Source organism: Anoplophora glabripennis, unplaced genomic scaffold, assembly GCF_000390285.2.
Source record: "Anoplophora glabripennis isolate ALB-LARVAE unplaced genomic scaffold, Agla_2.0 scaffold58, whole genome shotgun sequence".
NCBI classification, from domain to species: Eukaryota; Metazoa; Arthropoda; class Insecta; order Coleoptera; family Cerambycidae; genus Anoplophora; species Anoplophora glabripennis.
In genome coordinates this window covers 1,149,084-1,176,377 of record NW_019416277.1, presented here as the reverse complement: position 1 = coordinate 1,176,377, position 27,294 = coordinate 1,149,084, and the positions used below count along the sequence as shown (strand labels likewise).

Genomic DNA, 27,294 nt, shown 5'->3' with positions numbered 1-27,294 from the left:
AACACTTTATTCCAAAATAAAGTGTGTTGAAGTTAAATAAAAATAAATTTAGTTTCTGCTACATTTCCGAAACCTAAACCAGATATCATTACAGAGAACACAATGTATCAGTTATAAATACCACGTAACTTTAACTTTGTTTTGTTTAAAAATTTCTACCCTGTATAAAATTTCATATCATTACAAAATACTTCTAGTTTATAGCTACAACTTCATTATTCAGCGGACATTGTGCAGCACCGTCTTTGGAAGGACGCATTTTATGAATAAGAAACAAGACATTTTTCTCACAATAAAATATCTATGGATTTTAGATATTAAGTACATTTTTTTAATCTATAATAATAAAATTAGGATTTTTCAATTTTCCACGATACTATTCATTATTACTTAACAAAGTCCCAAAACCACAATTTTCATTTTTTATGACACCAATTTTGAATCATGATGTGCGCGAAGCAATATTATTACTTAAAAATACTTCAAGTTTGGATTACAATATTGTTTGAACAGTTATATACTGAAGGCTTCTTTCGATATTGTAATTGAACCGTTATTATTTATTATTTAACAAGTGTGTAGAAGAAGGTGTGTGGCCTGACTCACTTTACAGACCAATAGCAACTGTTCCTATTATTAGTAAAACTTTTGACATTGTTATTAAACACAGATCGGTCAAATACTGTGAAGACAAATCCATATTTACCGAAACACAATTCGGATTTAGAAAAAACTAATTTACGATAAAAGCGTTATTAAAATTAGTTGATAGCGTTGAGGGTTGCTTTCGCTGTACAGCAAGAATAAAACGCTCTCTCAACGGTAATAATAAAGTATTTTATCGAAAACTAAGTTGTATAGAAAAAGACGTGTTGACGGGGTGAGTCTTCGTTGGAGAGTCCCTGTGTGTGGAGTCGGTCGTAGGTATATGAGTACGCATCTGGTCGCCGGCGCCAATAGACCCTTCTTGGATCCTGCTGGCGCTCTTGACGTAATGCTTAAAAATGGGTCACTTGCGAACATGTGTACCCACAACGTAGTGGAGGGACTTGATGAGAGCACAAGTTCCAATGCTACCATGTGCGACCACGTGCGACCTCACCAAGGCATTTGACTGTGTTAATGTGGAGATATTGATATGCAAATTAGAATATTACGGTATTGTAGGAAACATGCTTAATCTATTATCATCATATAATAGGCAGTAGTATGTAAGTAAGGAAGTGAGTCAGACCTGCTACCTATTAAAAATGGGGTTCCACAAGGTTCGGTTCTGGGCCCAATTTTATTTCTTATTTACATAAATGATCTCCCTTTTTCTGTTGGTGTGGATTCTTATTTACTATTTACTGACACAACGCTCTTAACCAGGGATACCATCGAGTTGCATATTGACAGATTATTTCAAGCAGGGATTTGGTTTTCTTCCAATATGTTGATACTAAACAACATAAAAACTCAAAATCTGTTACAAATGGACGTCAACTAGAAATGCCAAGCTGCTTGAAATAATATTCGACACCAGACTTAATTGATCTTCCCATGTGTATAAGTATATCATTAAATTATCATCTCAAATATTTTGTTTACGTCAGCTTAAACACGGTCTTTCGTCAGATGCTATTTGAATTGTGTACTTTGCTATAACACATAGTCACCTTATTTATGGTATTTGTGTTACAATGTGGGGTAACTCTGCCACAGTCAATAGAGTATTTTCACTACAGAAAATGGCATTCCGTATTATAAATTGAGCAAAATATGGTACTCCATGTAAAACATTATTTATAAAACATCAAATTATGCCATTTATATATTTGAGACACTATTGTGCATTCATAAGAATATGGATAATTTTTTCAACCATTCTGATATTCATACTGACGACACCAGAAGTGTCAAAAACTTGATAAATCGGTTTTCAAGGATTCACACCACAAAACAGAAAAAGTTAGATGTAGAATTATATAACATTTACATCATTTTAAAAATTGTAACAGAAGTGTAAAGTTTCAAGGAGTTTTACAAATTAACTAAAAATTTCCTTTTGGAACATTGCTTTTACAGTGTAAGTGATTTTGTTAAAACAACTAAACGTCTGTGACTATACATGTACTTTACTGTATATAAAAATGGTCAATAAATTAAACTAACTAAACTAATAGGTTTCCGAGATATAACCAAAACTAAGTTTATTTTTTTTTAACTGCAACAGCCTGTAAGTAAGTATCTTGAGTATCCTTCGACTTTATATGAACTATCCTCAAAGAAAATTACATTATTCCTCATTAAAGGATTTTATGTGTGTTTTTATTTTAAGAACGTAAAAAATATTTATATACATATTAAATAAAGTTAAATAAAATCTAACTATGCAGTAATATGTATGTAAATGTGTGACTGATTAGATTTGTTACATATTCATACATTTCAAAGTGCATATCAAATATTGTACCTACGTTTTAACATCCACGTTCTGCAATATTCTTATGTACAAAGTTGATATTACGAGAATTAATCAGATATAAACTTATTAACATTCAAAAAAATTACACGGCAAATCTGTAAACGTTAAAACAAGTCGATTTTAGTTGCGAAGGGGTATATGTTTTTAAGAATTCCCCTTCTGTGTTAGTACTATAAGGCAGGATAGGTCAAATTTCTGGTGAGTGAGTTAAAAACTAGTCCTTCATTATGATCGCCATAGTGCCTCAGATAACTTTGCAGATTCAGCTCCCTAAAAAGCCAGTGACCTTGTTGGGTTAGGTTTTATCCAGATCCTAAGACAAAACCTGCCAGTATTTAAATTTGACACGAAATGCTAGTTCTGGACCAATGAAACGAGGCAGCATTCATTTCCCTGGAGACTGACCATTGACCAGAGTCAATCTATTATTAACTCCTAAGACCACAACATTTGACAGCTCCATACCGTACTGAGTTATACGGTTAAGATCCAAGACCTTTCAGGAATGCTTGGCTGTTCACAGGCAGGTAAACAACATTTTTCAAAATTTAAAAGGAAAACAGTATGTCCCACTTCATCACAGATCTTCCAGTGGGTATGTCTAAGTGTAATGACGTTTTCTTAAACAACAACAGACCTTCGTAGCATTACACGATTGAAGTCATCCAAATTTGCTTTTGTTCATTTTTACTTACACTAATACTAGCTGCATTTGTAACTCTTTTTTATATTTTTTTCCAAAAAAATAATATATCACCATTTTGTGCCCCTTTTGTGATTAATTTAAATATATTTCATAACTTTGTGTAACTTTACGGTTCACAAGTGATTTGAGTTCCAAAGTTCAAACAACTTTTTACAAACTTTTTACAACATTCAGAATTTGCTCCGGTGTTAGTCTGACAACAACCAATAGGATGAATTTGATCAAGCTGTACCTAGACTACCGTAGAAATATTTTGTCAGCTCAGCACTAAGGCACGATAAATGAGTAAAAAGTAACAATTAAACTCATCGACGCTAAAGGCGAATATCTACTGTAACATTGAAACAAGATATTGAAGAATTTTTTTAGAGAGATCAATACAAAGCAAAAAACCCAGCTAATGAATCCAAAATATTATTTTTGAACGATCATTTGTGGAATTTGCTGAAGGATGCACTGGACCAATTGGTACCAATACTAGATTCCCTATTTTTTGGTAAAGTGTATCTGTATCAGGGGATGTGTAGAAAACTAATCTAAATTTCACACTTTTACTTTCCTATAACAAATTTGAAAGAAAATATTTCAATTTATGTTAGATTCGGCATAGTATTGTAACTAGGGTTAGTGCACGTGTAGAGTCTAACAGAGCCGTCGCGAGGGTCGGTGGCCTTCACAGCTGACTCGCGTTTTGAACTGTTCAGTTATTTACGGAACCTTGAAGTAGTTGATGCCACGTCGATACCTTTCTTTTTACGTTTGCTGTAAATTGTATTCGCCGTGTGTATTTAAATAACTATTTATAAGTAGTAACATAATTTACGTTAACAACTATTAGTTTGGGGGAAAAGTGAATTAAAATGCCAAAAGAGAAAAGAAATAGACGGAAATTACTTCAAATGGGGTTTGACAGTGATCTCGAAGATAACAGGGACATACGTATTAAAGGAAATGACCTGTTTTGTACTGTGTGTGAACGCATTATGAAATCTTCTTACAAAACTAAAGTGACAAGACATTTGAAGAGCATGCCTTGTCCAGCGCTGAAGACTGTATTTTCTATAAACATACAGACGCCTTTTTTTCAAGCAATATCCAATTAAACAAACTAGTGAACCACAAGTTTCGTAATACCGTAAATTAGAATTGCATGGACTACCCCTAAATGAACAATTTGATATAATGGATGATGTACAAAAAATATATACGGGCAAATAATATACGCCCAGTCAGTAGTACGATAAAAGAAAAAATGCAAAGTGTTGGAAAAAATCCAGGATACCAACACCATTTTGAAAACATAGTAAAGTTTTATCTGGTACATATCAGGAGATATCAGCAAATATATTAATATATAGTACATGCATCAACAATTTCTCATACTATCCGTTATGACGTTGAACGGTCATTTCCCTACACAAGTTAATATTAAGTGATAAACGTCGTCGTTTCACTAAAGAAAACTTAAAAAAGCACGTAGTAATATGTTTTAACTCCTTCCAATATACCACGAAAGCCTTGTCTCAACAGTAGGTACGGTTTATCGGGTAAGTGGTGTAATTTAAATTTATATAGGTATTTTATCCTCTACTTAGCCTTGCTCTTTCATAATAGTACCATGTTGCGACATATTATCTGTAAACATATTAAATTTTCATTCGTAATCTGACCACGGTCCTGTTAAACTCCGCGCCGCACTAAGCCTAATTATAACACGAGTATAATAAACTCTATTATTTAATAGTTATGGTAAAAAAAATCCCAGTTTAAATTACATAACTTTACCGATAACAAATATGAACGATTAAAGTTGGGACCGCGGATGAATAAATTATTACATTGCGGTTGGAATTCCAGATTAGGTGGCAAGGTTCATAAATATTTGTATTATTATTATTACTTGACATGTGATTCTTTCCAGTACGTATACAATTGGTATATAATTTACTTTAATTCTTAAATATAAAAGGTATCTTAGTTAATCTATGCCGATATATTACACAGGGGGACAAAACAATTTAGATAAGACCCGGTTTTTCCTATGTATTTTGATGTTATGAAAATGAATTACAGGGTTAGAAAAAATTCTGACCCAAGAGTTTTCCATAAATTACCTCCAAATGCGCGATTTTTTCTGGCATTTTTTGGGTATGAACAGAATTCTGATTTTCAGTTTTTGACAAACGAGATTGCATATGAAAGGTTGAGGTACAGATTTCCAAGCTATGGAGGACCATCAATTGTCAACTGACTGTCAATACAGATAGAGCGATTAAGAGTTTCATTTTCTCAATGGATCTGAGTGTCTGAGACTCCTTTACTCCAATGCCATCAATTTTTATTCGATGATATATTTTCCGCAGGCCTATGACAGGTTATTCTCCAATATGGTGAATGTCTTGTCGTGGCCTTGGGGCTTGAGCTCTAGAGGGACTAAGATTCACCTATGGGCAGGTTATCAGAATAAAAAACCTAGAATGGACGATTCAACAGGCTGGAAATCTTACGAGACAGGGTCTCGGATACCCAGAAGGGGCAGGAAGTAGCAATTGATGATGGATATTTGTACATCAACCTTTCATACGCAGTGTGTTTATGTCAAAAATTTTGAAAATGTGAAAACTGTTCATATCACAGAAGTCTTGATGAGTGGTGTGAGAAGATTATCCAAAAAATGTAAGAAAACCTGAAATATCGCGCATTTGAATATGATTGGTGGAAAACTCTTGCGTGAGATTTTTTTCCAATCCTAATATTCGTTTTCAGAACATCAAAATACATGGGAAAAACCGGGTCTGATCTAAATGACAAAAACTTTTGTTTTTTTGTCGGCCTGTATTATTTTTACACAATTGTTTTTGTTTACTGGCAACTAGGACTAATATGTCTATAAGTAATTTACTTACCGACGTGTGAACTGTTAGTAAAATTAATATAATAAATACACTGAGAAAAATTATTATCTTATATCAAACTAACCTGAAAGTTCAGGTATGATTCGATTAAATTTAAATTATTTAATTCTTTATTATTTGTGTAGAATAATACATAACTTTTTATAATTTTACATTTAAATTATTATAAGTTTGAAAGTAATTGGTTTAAATTAAATAAACGAAAATTAAATCTTACACATTTCAAGACTATTTAATATTAAATTTTATGAATGTAAATTTTAAATAAACCGTTACTGATACGATTGCACTGAAATAAATAAGAACACATTCATTTCAATATTAATATGCTTTCATCAGTTACCATGCAACAAACTTATTAAACTAGTTAAAAGAGAATGAAGAAAACTTTAACAGCAAGCGTTGAGTGAGAAATTTCTTACTCAACGCAGTCAGTTTGTTTTGAACGAGACTTTTTATCTTGTCTGCTGTTTTCATGCACATAGACTAAAATAAAATTTACAATAGAGAGCCCAGGTTCAGTGCCCACAAACTACTGACAAACTTGTGCATATCTATGAATTGTAACTAAACGACCAACAATTAAAGTTATATACTTATTATATTTTGGGGAGTGAAATATTTCTGTTATCGTTTCTATTCTTATTACATTACAATAAGTAATCGGTATTTATTATATTATGCAAGTGCATATTCATACTTATTTTGTTTGATATCAGTGATAGACGAGGTTGAAAGACTAGAAACTTTTATATGGAAAATTGATAATGTGGCGACTCTGACCAATGTATTTCTAAATAATGCTTCACTAAGTACATACAATTAAAATAAAAATGGGGTCAGGTTAGTGAAAATTTTGCAGTAAATTTCATTTAATTATATGTGTACTCGCAATTATTAATAGTTGGAATTATACTTTGTTTTCGTACTAAAATAAGGAAATTTCTATTTATCGATTTAAATAATAAACATATAACAGATTAATAAACCGAAGTTTGAATTGGCCCATCAAATAGCCAGGATCTTCTAACATCAAAAAATGCTTAAATACCCACAAAACCGTCAAATCAGGATTTAAAATCAAGGTATGATTTAACAGCGGCTGAAACTAGTGTATCTTGAATGAAATTAATAAATTAAGCTTCTATGATTCAGGTATGATTTAACAGCAACTGAAAATCGTGATCTGGTCTACAAATTCCCGTATATTTTGACCCGTTGAATCCGAATCCGATGTCAGAATTGCCCCAGCAAATCACCAGAATTTCCTAACGGATTATTGTTGGTTACACAGTTGCACAAGAAAATAGTCTTGCGCAAATGACCAGAATACATTTTTCACATATATTTTGAGCCGTTGAATCCGATGTCAGAATTGGCCCAGCAAATCACCAGAACATCAAAAATTGCTTAGAAAACCTGCAAAATCGACAAATCAACATTTAATATCCTGATTATAGAACTTTCTGCGTTTGCAACTGAGTGTTTTAGACTATGTTACGTTTAAAGCCTTTCTATTCGTTTATAACTGGGCGCCAAGAAATCTTCGCAGCAGGCGTTGAAGTCTCTATGGGTAGCACTGAATTCACGCGAGTAATAGGTATACTTTTGCATTATTTGTAGCTCTATTATTCTAAAATTCGAGAATGTTAGTTATTTTAAGCTATTCCGATGATTTACTAGGGAATTCTAACAGATTCGGATTCAGCAGGTCAAAATGCACGCGGATATATAAGTCAAACCAGGATTTTCAGTCGCTATTAAATCATAGATGGATCATAGAAGATTGATTAATTTTGGGATTTTTAATTACAAAATGTCTTATTGTTTTAATAAAAAACCTTCTTTTCTTTTTTTAATATTATTTCACTTATTGTGAGAGATGGACCCAACAAGCCCTATATGGCTATGCTCAACAGGAAACGCCGTCTCCAAATATGTAAAAATATACAGGGTGTTCCATTTAAATTAACAAAGTTAATATCCGCGGCCATTTTGTTTGGACTTCATTTGTGTTTCTGCTATCATTTTCGAAAACTTCATAAAAAATCGTGCAACTTTTGTATTTCACATTTTTTTATAACTCTTAAAACCAAAAAGTTAATGGGGAGGTCAAAATATAGTGAATCACCCTGTACAAATAGCTGCAAATACTTTAGCTCCAGAAATTAATGAAAAACAAAAAATATACAACGAAAAATCGATTTTTAGCTCTCAACTTCGAAAGCTAACGAAAAAAACATATAAACATTTAATTATTATTTTTACAAGTTCTACTCAAATCCGGTGAAGTATCCATCGTTTTTTGGACAACCTGTAGATAGCACAGAGTTGTTCTTTTTGCATTATAATGTTCAACAAGTTTCATTCCCATTGCAATTCATCTGATGCAACTAGATACATTAATGGATCACTATAAGAACCAAACTCCTGGAAATATTTAGTCACTTTCTCAAAACATAAATAACACAACTAAACATAGTACCGTCAATCTCTTTCCCCGTAAATAAATATTTGTCATAGTGGGGAATGGCATATATTTTTAACACTTCAAGGGGAATTTCGATCTCGCGCATTTGTAACGATTTACCGTAACGCTACGTCAATGGTAATGAAGAGATGTTTTGGGAAAGTGATTATATTTTAGGTCAGGACTGAACTTTCTCCTCGACCGCTAGTTTAGTCGTTCGCGTTCTTTCTTCCAGTCAACTCGGCGAGTGAAGTTGTGCAAAACTTATTTTTTTACAGACACGATGAAGATAACCTTTGTGGTGGGCCTGCTGATAACGGTGTTTTTGAAGGATTCTAGTCAGCAATGTTTTCCCCCATACGCCAGTAATCAGCCGGAGAGGAAGACACACGCGGACCTTTACTCCGGACAACAGGGATTTTCCTTGGCTCTATTGAATGCCATCAACAAGATTATGCCAAATGAAAATTTGTTCTTTTCCCCATACTCGACGTACCACGCTTTGCTGATCGCTTACTTCATGACTGGAGGACAGACTGAAAGCTACTTGAAAAAAGTTCTTAGATTAGACCAAAGTCAGGTAACATACATTCTCTTAAAATTCTTTCTCATAACAATAGTTTTAATGAAGGCTGTTATCTCTGTAATCTTTTTCAGAAATATAATAATAATTTTACAGATAGCAATAGTGGTATTCCAATGCATAAAACTAAAATATAGCACATCACGTGATTTTACCAACAAATCTACAAATGAGTAATTTTTTACAATTACACCCTAATACAATGGCAATGTGTCAATTTTTCGGAAACAATAGTGCAGAAACAATTTTCAAAGAAATTTTACTTTTAACTTAGCGATTACTTTTCTGCCTCAATAATTTATTAACCAATCATTCAAATAATAATCATATAACATTATATACTAATAGACAAATCAAAAATACATCAGAATTAGGTATTCAAATAAATAGATTGTAGTTAATGTAGAAATTAAATAATTTAACTGCATTTTTTCCACTGCTAATTTGATATCCACCTATATAGTATTATTAAAAGTACTACTTGATTTTAGGAAATAATTCCAATTCACTGAGCTAGTGACCCAAATTATTATTTTTTCTGATTTTTTTTTATATTATTTAATACCCACTTGATTTTTTCAAATTTTTATTTCAACCCCACAAGAAGTTATGAGCATTTGAATATTTTCAAATACATACCTGTATCTTGGCAAAAATTAAAGACATTATAAACTTTTGGGAATTTTCCGAAGAAAAAAAACGCCACTCTTTTTTAGAAAGTAATTTTTGGTTTAAAAATTTTAAAAATACCTCAAAAAACTAAAAATGTATTATTTTTATATATTTTTTTATAAAACTACATCTCAAGACGAACAAAATGAAAAAAAAAGTTTATGACATCGTTAGTTTTACCCAAAATTTTCAAATACTCATAATTCCTTGTGGGTTGTGGGGTTGTGGTAATAATTTGGAAAAATTCCCGAAAGCGACTATAAATAGATACCTACTAAAAAATTAAAAAATGAGGAAAATTAAAAATGGTCGGATCACAACCTCAGTGATTTCCCATGAAATGCCCCACATGAATTTGTCGAAGTTAAAAAATATCTAAATAAACCAGTCAGTTTGAATGCAACTGGTATATAGTAGACAAAAAATCCAAATGGATTGATTTTCATCACAAATTTCACATACTACATATTACGGTATAAATTTAAAGTACAAAGTAGGTAGGTACTTACTATTTGCTAATTAGTCCATATTGTTCATTTTTGCATTCATACTAAATTATAAGTATCAACTTCACTTTAACATAACATTTTACCGTAGTAGAAATGCAGTACCATTTAGTTTTTGGTCAATAACGAAACCCTAACTAGAGAGGTAGACTTTGATTCTGAACAAAGTGAGTTAAAATTACTTTTGAACGATTTAATAAAGTAGTTATAATCGTTTATACTTTTAGTTGTACTACTTATTTATTTGTAGTAAATAAGAATTAACAAAACTTTTATCCTAACGCAATCAATCACCAGGAAGACGCTATTCGAAATCGTCCTTACAACAAATTTATTAAACATCAATAGTAATTAATATTTACAAAATATTCTGCAAGATATTGGAAACCCTTAATCTTATTCAAGTATGTAGGATAAAACCAAGACAGCCGAGGAATACTTTTAGGGTGTTTTTCTCCCAGTAACAATGTGATTTAAGAAATTTGAAGTAAAAATGGTAAAATAATACCTTACACTTTTGAATCTAATTACCGTCTTATTTAAAATTATCTCAAAATTTATTAAATTTAGGAACACAAATTGTATCTAAGTGTGAAGTATAACTCTACATTTATTACTACTGTTGGTAGTACCATTTTTATTACCTAAAACTAGAAATTAATATTTAAATTGTGTGTTACCTACTGCGTAAGCCTCATAAGAAATAGAAGTAGCAGTATTAACAATGAATTAAATTTAAAATATTCATATAAGTAGGTACCCTGCAATACAATTGTTTCTAAATACTTACAGTTATCTCTCAAAATTAGAAATTTACGTGATTATGCCATAATTTTCGACATTGTTATGTTTCACCCATGACTAATTACTTTCTATAGCAGAAATGTACCAGGTTTGTGAACAAAAAATAATTACCTAATATTATTTGTTGACTGCAAAACAAATAACGAAATTAATGAATGAACTCCCATTTATTTATCAAAGATAAAACTGATTCTTCTTCTAAAAGTCAGGAGCAGGAAAATATATTTTTTTCTTTTTTCAGTCTATTTGCAATTATATCATAACATAATTAAGTAATTTAAACAAAAAAAATGTTTTTGTTTAAATTTAATCTAATTTTAATACACACCCTCTATACACTTTATACACAGGGTGATTCATTAATAATTGTACATACGCTAACTGGATAATCCTGGGCTGAAAATATGAAGAATTGACACATAACGCTTAGATAAAATATGGCTCCTTACGGAGTTACAAGGTATTATTTAAAAAATTTTAAATGATTCTTACCTATTTCTTTAACACTGTTTAATATTTCCCTGTCATATTTGGCATAAAGTTTATATACCTTAGACCATATTAAAAAATACTACTAAATAGTTCATGGCTACTATCAGAGGCGTACCTACAACAAGAGTAGAGGGGCAGTTTCTCATTCCTAACTTCTAGGCCACTGATGGAATTTTTATTTCGAAATTTTATAAATAGTAAGCTTTTGAAAACTGAAAAAATTGTTATTTAACGAAAACAATGCATCCTACATATACATATAATATGTATATAATTTTTGTCATAAATGGTTGCCGATGGTAATTCTATTTTATAGGTACCCATTGTTTTTTAGAGCACTCTAAACATATGAATGACATAAACTTCTGCAAAAAATTAAGGGAGCAAAAAAATTTTTCGAATTTTTAGTGATTTTTCAGAATGCTGTATCTCAGTTAAAAATGATCGTATCAAGGTTTTAAAAAAAGCATTTTAAAGCGCCGAATGTCTAGTTTCCAGATTTCTTAGCTCAAAATTTTTAGGAGCGACAGTCATCGCGAAATTCTAAGAAATAAGACTAAAAAATTTTTTTTTCAATTTTTTGCGTTTTTTTTCTCGGTCCACGGGCTTGGAAAAATTTTTTACACAAAAATCATGATATGGACTTGATAGCCTGTTCATTCAGCTTTAATTTCTTTTTTTAAATTTTTCTCTACGTTAATTTGACCCGGAGATATTCGACTACGAATACAAAAGCATCCTTTTGGCTTTAACCATCGATATCTCAGCAACTAATGATCAGACAGAAAATTGACGGGCAGTTTCGAAATCTCGAATAAACTTCCTACAAGGCTATGTAGCGTTCTTGGAAGAAAAAAATTTTCTTTCATCCTCGACATTAACTTGAAAAAAGTGAAAAAAAGTGACTTTTTGACTTGTTTTGCTAAGTCGACCGCATCTTTGCTAATATCGATGGAGAGTCTAATGCTTGTACGAATTTTTACACCTCGATGTACCCCCAAAAGCTCCGTAAATGGGCAGATCGATCTATCGAACGGTTTTTCCGGACCGCTTAATCAAAATTTCAGAAAAATTTAAAGGAGCAAAATTTACATTTCTGAGCACCCTCCCTGTAACGTTAGTAAAAATGAAAAATTTAATTTTTTTTTCAATTCTTTCACAATTGAGCATTTTTTGCTCATTGAATTTGAAAAAAAAATTAATTTTTGAAAAAAAAACTTTTTTTTTTAATTTTTGAAAATTTTTTGGAAAATTTACTCTTCTTTATTTTTTAGCAACTCAAGATGAAAATATTGAGTCATTTTTGAAGCGATGTACTCTTTCCGTACCGTAATTTCCTTTATTTTGAATTAATGAAATTGATTAAAAGTTGATACCCCAAGATTGGTGTAGTCCTCGATCTGCCAAAAAATAGTGCGTATTATCCTAAACTTTCTTACGAAAAGTGTGAAAAAAACAGGTTTTTTTAACTCTATATTCGATTCAAAGGAACCAACCAACAGATTTTCTCAAAACTGACAATGTTTTTTGTAATTCTAGTGAAAACAATTAATTAAAAGTTTTTGTAGACTTCAATTTTTTTAATTTTTGTCATGCCTAGACGGCATTTATCATTTTTATTTTATTTATCAACTTTTAATCAATTTCGTTAATTCAAAATAAAGGAAATTACGGTACGGAAAAAGTACATCGCTTCAAAAATGACTCAATATTTTTATCTTGAGTGAATTTTCAAAAATTAAAGTTTTTTTTTTCAAAAATTTATTTATTTTTTTTCAAATTCAATGAGCAAAAAATGTCCAATTGTGAAAGAATTAAAAAAAAATTAAATTTTTCATTTTTACGAACGTTACAGGGTGCTCAGAAATGTAAATTTTTCTCCTTTAAATTTTTCTGAAATTTTGATTAAGCGGTCCGGAAAAACCTTTCGATAGATCGATCTGCCCATTTACGGAGCCTTTGGGGGTACATCGAGGTGTAAAAATTCGTACAAGCATTAGACTCTCCATCGATATTAGCAAAGATGCGGTCGACTTAGCAAAACAAGTCAAAAAGTCACTTTTTTCACTTTTTTCAAGTTAATGTCGAGGATGAAAGAAAATTTTTTTCTTCCAAGAACGCTACATAGCCTTGTAGAAAGTTTATTCGAGATTTCGAAACTGCCCGTCTGATCATTAGTTGCTGATTTTGTATTCGTAGTCGAATATCTCCGGGTCAAATTAACGTAGAGAAAAATTAAAAAAAAGAAATTAAAGCTGAATCAAGTCCATATCATGATTTTTGTGTACAAAATTTTTCCAAGCCCGTGGACCGAGAAAAAAAAACCAAAAAAATGAAAAAAAATTTTTTAGTCTTATTTCTTAGAATTTCGCGATGACTGTCGCTCCTAAAAATTTTGAGCTAAGAAATCTGTAAACTAGACATACGGCGCTTTAAAATGCTTTTTTTAAAACCTTGATACGATGATTTTTACCTGAGATACAGCATTCTAAAAAATCACTAAAAATTCGAAAAATTTTTTTGCTCATTTAATTTTTTGCAGAAGTTTATTATACAGGGTGATTCAGAACTTATCCAAAAAAAATTTTGGATGTACAGGAGACCCTTACAAATACAATTTTGTAAAGAAAAAATCAAAAAGGGCAGTTCGAAAATGATTTAAAAATACACTTCTACACGGCACTGGAAACTGGTCCACTGTAAAACCTGACCTCGCATAATGCGACCGGCATGGCGGTGTGATAAAAACGGATAAAAACTTTCGCAAGGAAAGAAATATGTAAATAGAATTTTATCGCACCTATTTTATATCGGCAAATTCAACTGCTTTTGCCTTTATTAATTAATACAATTAATTAGTGTTTTTAAATAATAAAATCATTTAACATACCCGATTTTACAATTGTTCAAAATCCACCAACGTGTAAACACATTTGGGTCCGTCTTACTCAGTTTCAACGAACTAACACAAATGTTGTCTTGCTTCACCATAACACAAATGCTTCACCATAAATTAAAACAATATCCATCAACTCCGAGTTGCTGTACACGCAAACCATTTTTGACACTAACTACCCATTTTTGACACTAACTACTAAAAAAATATTGTAAACACAATAGATAACAGGTAAATACTGTTGCAACGACGATTGCAAAATACGATTTCAGTATTCGGAGTCGCTGAGGCCACGTGGCTCTCCACGCGCATTGCAAATGACGCTAGAGACTACAGTTGTCCAGCTATGTAGTCGTTGAATGTACTATAACTTCAATAATTTTTTTCTCGGAAACTATAAGGATTTTACAAAAATTTTTTTTACGATATTGACTCCATTTCTCATGCCGCATCTATTCCCAAATTTTTTTGGATAAGTTCTGAATCACCCTGTATATTGCTGGTTTTGTAATTAAAAATAATATATTATTCAACTAAAATATAATGAAATAAGTACCGTTAAAATTAATTTAGTTCAAAACAATCAGTAAATACTGCATGTTTTTTTTTGTAAAAGAAAATAAGTTTTCGACCAAGTATTTTTTTAAATTTATTGTTTTTCCGATTACATAATTTTGTCTAACCAAAAATTTTGCATTTGAAAAAGAATAGAAAATTCAAAATACCCATCACTAGATGTCGCGCACTTCAATAAGTCTTGACGTTTCGAAAACCAATCTAGTTCTTGTTTTCATTATTCAGCAATTACATTACATGTTACAATTAAATTTGACAGTTTTGGTTTGTTTTGTAATGATATGATGATTTTGTATTTCCCATTTGTATGCTTTTTTTGGTGTGAAATTTTTGGTTAAGAATAAGTATTTTAGTAAAAAAATAACCCAACTAATCCTTTTGACGTAAACACTTATTTATTTTTTTTCCAAAGTGGCAAAATACCCAAAAAGATAAGAAAAGACAAAAATTGCGCCTTAAACAAATATCTTCGGACAATTTGAGGATGACAACAAATTTCAAATTGGTTAAAATACACACCTACATACTTTTATAAAATTGATAACGTCTAGATATGTCACCAATCACTAATGTAATTTTATATTTACCTACTTGACAGGTTCAAAATAGCAATGGCGTGATATAATGAGGAACATATTTATAAATTGGCCTTCTAGTGGAAACCAAAATTTTTGTAATTTTAATTTATGATGAATAAACTCAAAATATAAGTATGTACTTTTTATCAGACTAAGAAAAATGTTTATCCATTTGGCAGATATTGACGAAAAGTTAGTCTGCAACATTAGTAGCTTCGAATACTTACGTGATTTAATCTCATTTGAGGCACTTTACTTTCTCCTTGTGCTAAGTAGATTACTTAAATCCACTAAAATACTATACGTATATACCCAGGTTTTTTTTGTCCGTATCTAAAATAAATTTTGAATGGTTATAACGAAAAATAACTCTTGCTCAACTGAAACTATAAATAGGTTGCGTTGCAATAGTCTCAACATTTGGTTATAAAAAGAATTACTTGAAGTAAGTATTTATATTAGGCGATTTTGGCATAATTTATTAATTAATACCTATGAATTTTTTCTGCTATAGACTAGGCAGATATTTGTAATAATCTCAAAAGTGTCGATTGTTGCATGAAATAGAGCATATTCTAACATTCACGCAACTTAATTGCAGCAACAAAATTGCATATTGTAACACAAAAAGTTGCTGTAATTTTATTACTATACTGTAGTAGTTTGATTGTACAATATATAAGTTTCGAACAAGTTTGTTCTATGTCCTAAACTAGATGGGAATGCATTGCTCAGTTATTACAAAAGGTCCAAATTATGTTAAATTTGGAAAAACATAGTGATTTGCATAGACAATTGTCGAATCCGACTTGGTTCCAACTGTTTTTTTTTTTTTTTCAAATAGATATGAAAAAACTAAATATGATATTTTTGTAGATAATTAGAAAACCAATTTCATTCATATTACACTGGTATGCCACAATTTTATTTTTGTTTTTGTTTTTATTATGTTGCACATTACATATTCAGTTTCTCAATTTTGTCTGCTATGCATCGTATTCCAGGTTTTATTAATTTGAAAATAGCATAGCACGTATTATGATTTACAGCATAACAACAGCAACAATATGAGAATAGAAATTAACAAAATGTGGCAAAAGAAAACGAAATAAGAATCTTTCCAAATAAAAATGACATACATATAAGGAAAAAATTGATGTCTTGGATTTTTAAAACTTTGAAAGATGGATAGCAACATCTGATTAAATTTTTACTAGCTAAATCTATAAATGTTTTAGACGAACTGTTTACAGGTTTACATGACAGATGTTAAATTTAATGAATTAAGATGGAGATAAAATGTCACATCATTTTAATTTAAGATACTCAAATTAATGGAAATTTTCAAAAATTTTAACAGATAATTTAATCCGAAGATACAGTTTCCGTAATGTACTCTTATATTCACCGACATTGAAAACATCCGTTAGTTGTTGTCTCATAAAATATTTTAATTGTAGCCAATTTTTGCATGAAGCTGTAGACAAATTATTGTTGCGACAATTCAACCGACAGAGATACGATGTTTACTATACGTTATGAAACAAAGAAGTAGAAAAGCGAAGAAAATGTCGTTAATGTTTTAAACATAGAAAGTAACTTTGCTATAGTTAAGTGTAGAATTGTAATAACATCCGTCGGTCAATAAAACTAAGTCGGTAATACCAGTGATATCATACAAACAAATTTAGGTCACACAGATTCCTCGACCTTTTGTATCAGAAGAAGTTAAGTTCATTGAATTTATTATAAGACTTGAAAATTTTGTAAAAAATAATCATCAAATACTTCCAATTAGATTTACATATATGTAAACAAATAAGTAAATTTTATAATCATAAAAGAGAAAAAGAGATGATGAATTGTTATACAGGGTGTTCTTTAAGTTTGTATCACTTCAGGGGTTGGTTTACTACTAAAGCCAATGGTTTTTGAGGTTTGAAATAATAAACAAAATACATTTTTTCAATTATATCTGAAAATATTTTAAAAAAGGTTAATCAAATTTAGGATACTAATTTCAATTAAAGGCAAAAACCTACTAAATTAGTATACAGATATGTCAACTAGTGTCGAAGATACCGGACGGTATGTCGTTATGTGCTCCAAAATTTCTACGCCACTGAATTATTTCGAAATTCGTAGGGAACATTTAATTCCTAATTATATTTAAAGGAAAAAAATGGTTTTCATTTCATTGGAAAACCGAGTCATTCTCATGTCATTATTTTTTAAATTGAAAATAAACTAATACATACCTATATGTCAATAAATTTCAATTGTTTCCAAAACTAGACGAAACACAAAAAATATGACTTTTTGGTTCAAAATATTATTTTAAATAGAGTGTAATCATCAGTAGTATAAAAAATCCAGAGTAAACTTTTTTTTGAGAATTGTGCCCCATGCTATTCCTTAGATAAATAAAAATTTCTGCTGCAATGATATTTTTCTATTTTTGATGATATAAGTATTTTATTTAAAATTTAAATAGTATTAACTCGGAAATTACTCGTTTTTCGTACAAAATTCAGAATATATTTTTTCTTTAAAATACACACAATCAAATGAAGTGGTTAAATTTCAGAAAAAAAACTCAGTGGCGTAGAAATTCTGGGGTTTGCAGTGACACTGCCTAGTTGACACATTTATATAATACTTCATCGAATTTTTGGTTTTCATTAGCTAAACCACTAGTTCAAGTTTCATTAATCTTTCCAAAACATCTTCAGACATTTTGAGAAAAATGTAATATGTATTTTTTTTATTTCAGCACCCTGTCGCTGGCAAACCAGTAACTTTAGGCCTTTCGTTTAGTTGACGTAAAATGACCCAAAGAAAAAACAGCTTCTATATCAATTATTTAAGTATACTTTTAACAAATTTAAAAATAAAGACAAGCGTACACTAATACATACATTTACATCAGGAAAATTGGCATAAATAAAAGAGAAACTCGAAAAAATTCCTATCCGGGATATTATTGTAAAATTGTCTAAAGGAACATAATACAAGACATCTCTCATCTCGTGAGTCAAAAAAAAAAACAAGAAAAGTGCCCATTTTTTAATTTGTTTATAACTATCGCATTTATTGTTAAAATTTTATAAAACCTATGACAAGTTGAGGGTTTTGTCATACTTTAAAAGTGTGCCAAAAGTGGGCGCTGTAGGTGCAATTGTTTTCGCACAATTCAATTTGTTTATGACGGGGGCTCCAAAAGTTATGAACTTTAAGCCTCTGTACAGACGTTAATTTTCAACCAAACATGATTCTGAAAGCGTCATTGCAATCTTAAAGACGTAATTAAGCGACCTATTAAAAAATATCACCGTTTTTTTGACATTAACATTCTCAAATTTTGCATTAAAAAAACGGGCGTTTTTCGCTTATAAACAATTTGAATAAAATTGTTGCTATTTATGCTACCTCACCGAAAATAGATTCATAGCTGGCAAAAAAATACAAATTTAAAAAAAGCACCCTTTACGACAATAGGAGCCAAGATAAAATATATTTTTTAAAATCGTAGCGCGTAAGTTCAAATTGATGCGCGCTGTAAAATTTTGCAATATCTCGGCTTCTATTCGTCGTAGAAACTTCTTTTTTTTTAACTGGGGTAGCTCGACGAAAAAATAACAGTGGGCATATTTACGAATTCGTAGAATAGCCCTGAACCCCATAAAAAATGCATCCTTTATACTTAATTTTTTTTAATTTACAAAAATGGCACAAAAGTTATTGTTAAACGAAATATTAATTAAAATTTCAATTTCGGAATTATTTTACTATTATTAAATAAATAAATGTAGCTATCCTTCTATGTTCCCTTAGACAATTTTACAATAATCTCGCGGATAGGACTTTTTTCGAGTAAAAATTTTATTTGCTTGGCCTAATTTAAGCACAGTAAGAGGCGACCTGTAATAACGGAATTTATTAAGACATAATAACCACCAAATATTTAGACCATTCACTACATTTAAATCTAAATAAATTTGACTTTAAAAATAAATTAAATGATTACATGATTTAAACATACTAATGCAATATGTTGCATCTTAAAAGTCATTGCTATACTTAATGCCTCCTGACACAAAGTGACCTACTAATCTGTAGGTTCTATGAAACCATAACTACCATCGCGCTAGGCGGAACGAACTTTTTGACCAATTATATTTTAGCAAACAACTACTCACGAGCATTGATATTGGGGATGCAGTTTAATGGCAGTCAAGGTATGTAGCCCGTGGAGTAGTTGTTTCACACAATCATACTAATGCAATAATTAAAAAACAGAAGCTATAACTACGAGTGTTTTAATAGTAACTCTATAAATTATAATTACATTTCATTTCAATTTTACTAAAATCTACTTACACAATGTTTTTTTTTAATTGAAATAACATTTTAGTCGTAATTAAATAAACGTATAGATTATAAAGAAAAATTGAATGAAAACAGTAGGTAATAAATATCTACCTATTATTTAATTTGTTTATCATTTCATCCAAGAAAAAATAAGTATTCAGCTATCTTTTCAACCGACATGTCAAATTAGTGGAAACGGAAAAAAAAAGTTTTTCTAAATTATTAATGAAATCTGATTACAATTCACACGATATTTGTTGAAATATAATTCTAAATAGACCCTGCGTTACTTTCCTTGAATTAACCGCATTCGACACCCGTGGTAGGAAGACATTGGCGGAAAATTTCAAAGCACGCCCCTGCCGCGGTAAATTGTTGCAGTAGTTCCGATAACAGAACTTCGTTGGCTTATTCTTTTTTTCTTCCAACCCGGAATTTCTACTTTATCGGCATTCATTGAAAATTGATTTAAAAATATTTTTGTATAAATATATTTATTTATTAATTAATTAATTAATTAATTTATTTATTTATTTATTTATTTATTTATTTATTTTCAGAATAAATCTGATATATATGCAGCTTACAAAACTGACAAATTTATAACGCAAGTATTGGCAAAGAGTGCACCATATGAATTTACCAACGCCAATAAAATATACGTTTCTGATGCTGTTCCTGTAAGAGACTGTGTTGTTAACGATTTTCCCGAAGAACTAGAAAAAAAGAATTTTAAAACAGATGCAGAAAGTGTCAGGCTCTCAATTAATGGATGGGTGGAAAATACAACCCATCACATGATCAAGGACTTGTTGCCTCGTGGAACAATAGATGAGACAACAGATCTGGTTTTGGTAAATGCTGCTTATTTCAAAGGAATATGGGAACACAAATTTAACCCTGATCTTACTAAACAAGAAATTTTTTATGTTAACCCTTCCAAGCAAATCATGGTGGATATGATGCACATAGAGGAGACTTTTAAACATGGTACTTTTTTATATTGTTTATAAGTTACTCATATTTCAAATTTGTGAAGTAATTGCACCTAAAAATTAAAATTTAGATCATTAGATAAACTGTACATACATTTTTTTAATTCTGAATTCTGAAACATATTAAAACTTTTAACATTAATTAGAATGTTGCTCCTATTTCTAAAACTACTTTACATTTACAGGTTATTTAAACAAATGATTAAGTATCTACTAATTATTTTTTTATTTCAGATGTTTCTGAGACTTTAGGTGCCCATATCCTTGAATTGCCTTACAAAGGAGACAACATCAGCATGTACATTCTTTTGCCTCCTTTTACCAATACTGAAGATTCAATTGAAGCCACACTGAAAAATTTAACATTAGAAAATTTCAGAAGCGTTGTTGAGAATGACAATTTAATTTCTAGAACAGTACAAGTTGCCTTACCAAAATTCAGTTTGGAAACCACGATAGAATTGACACCTGTAAGTATTTTATAAGTACGCAAATACGTTAATACTTACTAATCCTTCACTAGAAAGTTAGATGGAAAACTCTATGCCAATTTTGAATTCTTAGATTCAGAAGTTGATAATATGCCTAGCAGTTTCTTAGTAAATGCCCTCCCCATTTGCTGCAACTTTTCATGAGAAAAAAATACAAGATAAAATGTTATAGATATATTTATTTATAAGTGGAGCAATTTATATGGATACGTGTTTATAAGATTTCAATATCTAAAGCAATAAAGACTGCTAAGTACCAGCTTTTGACCCAATAAAGTGATCAAGAAATTGGTAATGATGTAATATAGAAATTTTAGTGGATTTCCTAGATGTAATAACCTGATGAAGAAATTGTAGACAATAGAACTGATTTTATCTAATGGTCAATGATATTTGGTGTATTTAGTGTAGCATTAGTATTAGGGATATTCAAAGACCAAATCAATCCTGTAACTCTTTTTGATAGATACCAGAAACCCCCTCTGCTACAACTTTACATTTAGTAGGTTTCTCTTTGGTTGTTTTTTTGTGTGTATTAACGGTTAATGTTATTGATTTGGTCTAGATATTTAATACACGGTCGATAGCCGTACGGTTTAAGGCGTCAGTACTTAAATCGATGCGTCGATCTGCCCGGGTTTCGAATCCCGCGGCCGGTAGACCATATATTAGCTATGCTTGTACGGAGGATTGGCACCCTCTGTGCAGGTATGGTAGGGTGGAAGAATGTTGGCTTGGGTCAATGTGAGAGATTGACACCGGTTGGCATTTGACCACCCCCCTAATTAATGAGGTTTTCCAGGTTTCCCTCATTCCTGCACTGAGTGGTGGTTAGGGCCTACCAACATAAGTCGTTCCTGGGCGCAAATGCGGCCTGCCTAATAATAATATGCCGCCTCCTCTCCCGCACAAGTCTCCGACTTATGGGCTAATTATCGTAGTTAGAATGAGGAGTAGAGATATTATTATTATTATAATATTTAGTTGTATAATTTAAGAAAAACGTAAATAAAAAAGTTGGATTTTTTATTATAGATGCTATTTATTGTCAGTATAAGTGCACCTATAAAATTTGAAAAAATGAAAAGTGGGAATATTTTGGCAAAATATTAGTTAAAAGAACTTTAAGAATATGTAACTCCATTCATATTGAGTTTTCGATAAGGTATCATAGCAACCCTTATCATTATTTTTATAGGTAGATACTCCTATTTGTTATCATAACGACCATTGCAATGAATGGTGGCATTTTCTTGATCTATTTATTAGGGTACCAATCTATTTTTCTCATTACTTACTACAAAGTGTCAAAAAATCTACTTTGCATAATAAAAAAAATACTTTACATGTTTGAAAACTGCTAAATAAAGATATGTATCGTTTTCATCCTGTTAAAAAAACTTTTTTTGAAGTATCTCCAATAAATGTTTCATTTGGAAAACGTTTCGGGTATCCCAAAAATCATGCAAGATTTGAATTTTGCGCCATTTGTGCGGTAAAGAGTTGCCAACGAAAATAAGACAGCGTAACAGCTAACAGTTCAGAGTTATTAAAAATAGAGCGTTATACGAAAGAAAAACGCGTTTTCATTGTTGAGCAATATTTTAAAAGCAATGAAGATGTGGCAGCTACAATTCGCAATTTTCGTACAAAATATGATCGGAATAGTGATTTAACTTCATCAACTATGAAGAAATTAATTAAAGAATTAAGGGAGCCTGGATCAATTAGAGATCTTAAATATTCTGGCTTTCCTTCAACGAGTCGTTCAACACAAAACATCGAATCAATTCGTGGGAGTGTTGCAGAACCAGAATCCAGGAACATCAATCCGACACCGTCACCAAAAATTGACATTTCGAGAAACTCCCTACAACATATTCTCATGAAAGATTTGCATCTTCATGTTTACAAAGTTCAATTGACTCAAGAACTGAAGCAGAGTGAAAATAGTTCGTTAAATGGATTTTGGAACAAGTGGATGCTCATTTTTTTCTTGATAACTTCGTTAATTGTCGTATTTGGGGTTCAGAACAATCCACGAGTGATTGTTGAAATACCATCCTTCTTCGAAAATGCGGCATTAACAGTTAATGGTGCTCGCTATCGGGATATGATAATCCAGTTTTTTGTGCCTAAATTGCAAGATATGGATGTAGAGGACGTGTAGATTCAACAAGACGGTGCCACATGCCATACAGCTCGAGAAACAATTTTATTACTTCACGAGTCAATTCCTGGTCATGTATCCCGTTTTGGTGATCAGAATTGGCCGCACAGACCATGCGATCTAACGCTGTTGAACTTTTTTAAGGCTTTTTTGAAGTCTAGGGTATATGCCAACAAGCCCACGACCATCCACGCCTTGAAGGAGGAAATCCAGCCGCATTTATCTAAAACTGTCATGGAAAATTTCGTCAAAGGAGTACAGGGTGATTCACTATATTTTGACTCCCCCTTTAACTTTTTTGTTTTAAGAGTTATAAAAAAATGTGAAATACAAAAGTTGCACGAGTTTTTGTGAATTTTTCGAAAATGATAGTAAAAAAGCAAATGAAGTCGAAACAAAATGGCTGCGGATGTTAACTTTGTTAAGTTAAATGGAACACCCTGTATATTTTTACATATTTGGATAGAACGTTCCCTGTCGAGCATAGCTATATAGGGTTTGTTGGATACATCTCTAACAATAAGCAAGATACTTTTAAAAAACGAAAACAAGGTTTTTTAATAAGAAAATAATACATTTTGTAATTGTTAGACCTCTTTCAGGCATTTCTGCCTATTTTCCAATTACGTAAGGATTTACAGAGTTAGTTATATTTTGACAGATCGAACATTGATACGGTCCAAAATACGTATAGGTAATTTAACGAAATCTCACTAATTAGGCCGTTAGAGGTCTAACTACTCATGGACATTATATGGTAGGTCGTGACAGTGACAGGTAGTATTGTCTTGACAACATTGTTATTGATTGACAGTAAGTATTATTATTTAATTAAAATAGGTTACACAGAAGTGGAAAATTATTTAGAATTAAAATAGAGTATGGAGAAGAACTTTGCTATATTTTAATTCCTATAATATTTCAATTTTCTACTTCTGTGTAACTCATTTTAATTAATACATTAATACAAACTGTCAAACAATAACAATTTTGTCATGACATTACCTATCACTGTCACGGCCTATCATATAACATTGTCCATGAGTAATTAAACCTTTCACGGCCTAATTATTTTGGACCGATATGTAAAAATATATTACAACTAAATCTGTAAATCCTTACGTAATTGGAAAATGGCAAAAATGCCTGAAAAGGGTTTAACAATTACGCAAGATGTCTTATTTTCTTAATAAAAAACCTTCTTTTCGTTTTTTAATAGTATCTTGCTTATTGTTAGCAATGTACCCAACAAACGCTACATGACTATGCTCGACAGGGAACGTTCTATTCAAATATGTAAAAATATACAGGGTGTTCCATTTAACTTAACGAAGTTAACATATCGCGGCCATTTTGTTTCGACTTCATTTGTTTTTCTACAATCATTTTCGAAAAATTCACAAAAACTCGTGCAAATTTTATATTTCACATTTTTTAATAACTCTTAAAACAAAAAAGTTAAATGGGAGTCAAAATATAATGAATCACCCTGTACATGTGTGCCAATAAAGCCGTGGAGGCCATTTACCCAATATACTATTCCATGCAAAACCCTATAGGTACTATAATATACATTATGAATGAACACAAAATTTATAATTTTTAATTAAAAACCTGTGTTTTCTGTCAAAACCTCTTGCATGAATTTTGGAACACCGTTTATAAGTAGAACTTAAATCTAGTTACAACTTGATGTTAAATAAGCAAAACAGCATTTCCTTGATATACACAATCATGAAGAATAACGGAAAAATGAGGGAGCACATTTTCACGTAACTGCTTAGCATACATATATGTAAGTAATAATTTACTTTAGTGTAGTTTTTAGTTTTCTAACCTACTAACCCCTTGTTTCCTTTCTTCTGGTAGATACTTGAAAGCCTGGGTGTTGGGAATCTCTTCAAAGGTGATGCCGACTTTAGCTCTTTAACGCCTAAAAAAATTTCCGTGGGTGAAGGCATTCACAAAGCAAGGATAGATATCAATGAACATGGATCACAAGCAGCAGCTGCCACAGCTATATTTTCGTGGAGAATGATGACTGACGATTTACCTATACCATTTAAATGCAACAGGCCTTTTATATATTTAATTTATAATGGAAAAACTCACACTATATTATTTACTGGCATCTTCAGATCACCCCCTTAAGAATATGTGTAATCAGTACAAAAAATTGTTAGTTTCATATATCAAACCAACACAGAAAGACACCTTTGTTATTGTATAATCGAAAGATACACACTACTACTACACCTTTAAAATTTTCTTCATTCAGATGAGAGAATACGGAATAATGTCAAATTAGCAAAAAGCCAGTACCTACCATATACTTATAATAAAGTGCCTTATTACACCTCATACTCTTTTTTATTTGCTGCTTTGTTAAATATGAATTAAAGTGTTCTTTAAATCAATCTTTACTTTGGAAACTTCTGAAGGCTGTTAAAGGTAAATCATATTAAAGGTAAATACCGCATATCCAATATAAACTGATGCATGTGGCATGTTTTAGTAGGCATTAGTAGGTTTTGTAACAAAATTTATTTCCAAAGTGACAAACTAACAATTATTTTTTTACGGAATAAATATCTATATATTTATTCCATTTGGTTTGTAGGTAAACAGAGTATTTCGTCATATGCTTCAATGCCAATAAAACCTCTTTTTAAGTTATATCAAGTTATTTTTTTTGTTTTAGGTTTTAGAATACATGGGGGTTGGAAACCTGTTTCAGCCAACATCTGACTTATCTGTAATATCAGACGAGAAGTTATCACTTACAGACGCGCTCCATAAAGCAAAAATTGAAGTGAACGAAGAAGGTACCAAAGCTGCAGCCGCAACTGTCTTGTTTAGTTTTAGGTCTAGCAGACCAGCAGAACCAGCGCAATTTATTTGCAATCATCCGTTTATCTACATCATTTACGAAAAAGTTCAAAAAGCAGTATTATTCGCTGGCATATTTAGAAGACCGCATTAAAGACTTAATTGTTAATGAACTTTTGTGATTTTTTTTGTTATTTATTAACTTTATTTTAGATTAGACTAGGAATTCCATTTTTCCTAGATGTAAAATTAATGTTTTTATGTTATATTTGTAAATCGTGATTAGTTTAATATGTCAGTACAAGTTCTGAATTCTTATTATTAAAGTAAAATATTATTAAAAGGTCATTGTTTTACTTTATTAAAATGCCATCAAATTTTCCTTCCAATTTAATAGGAATAGGAATGACAAAGTAAATAAGATAACAATTTCAACTAGGACATTTTTTCGGTAAAACGATACACTAAACCGATTTTCAACGAGTATACCTTTTTTATGTAAAGTTGTCCACGGAATCTAAAAATGAATTCCAAATGAATATTAGGTCATTGGCGTAGAAGTTGGGGTAGAAAAATTCCGTTTTATTACCCATTGTTACGCCACTGACCTACACAAATTTGTAAATTTTACAGTAAATTATGCACATATGTAAATGTTAACACCACACCAAATTTGAATCAATTCGTTATAACCTCAACTTTTTTATTTTTTGAGTTAGACAAAAATAGTTAAAGTAAAAGTTGTAGGGAATGTTTCTCTGAGTTTAACGAGT

The 27,294-nt window shown here is 30.9% G+C and overlaps 1 protein-coding gene across 2 annotated transcripts in view; it reads left to right on the top strand.

Annotated features, from left to right (window-relative positions):
• Positions 1-26,866, top strand: part of LOC108917616 (serine protease inhibitor 88Ea-like) — a 42,235-nt gene extending 15,369 nt beyond the window's left edge. The window contains exons 2-5 of one of the 2 annotated variants that reach the window (XM_018724320.1): positions 8,837-9,138; positions 20,597-21,026; positions 21,266-21,501; positions 26,394-26,866. In XM_018724320.1, coding sequence (XP_018579836.1) covers positions 8,842-9,138; positions 20,597-21,026; positions 21,266-21,501; positions 26,394-26,675 — 1,245 coding nt within the window. In that variant the 5' untranslated portion in view covers positions 8,837-8,841 and the 3' untranslated portion in view covers positions 26,676-26,866. Of the gene's footprint in view, positions 1-8,836; positions 9,139-20,596; positions 21,027-21,265; positions 21,502-25,561; positions 26,054-26,393 lie in introns of those variants that run through there. The other variant, XM_018724319.1, reaches the window with a different exon arrangement.
• The last annotated feature ends 428 nt before the right edge of the window (positions 26,867-27,294 follow it).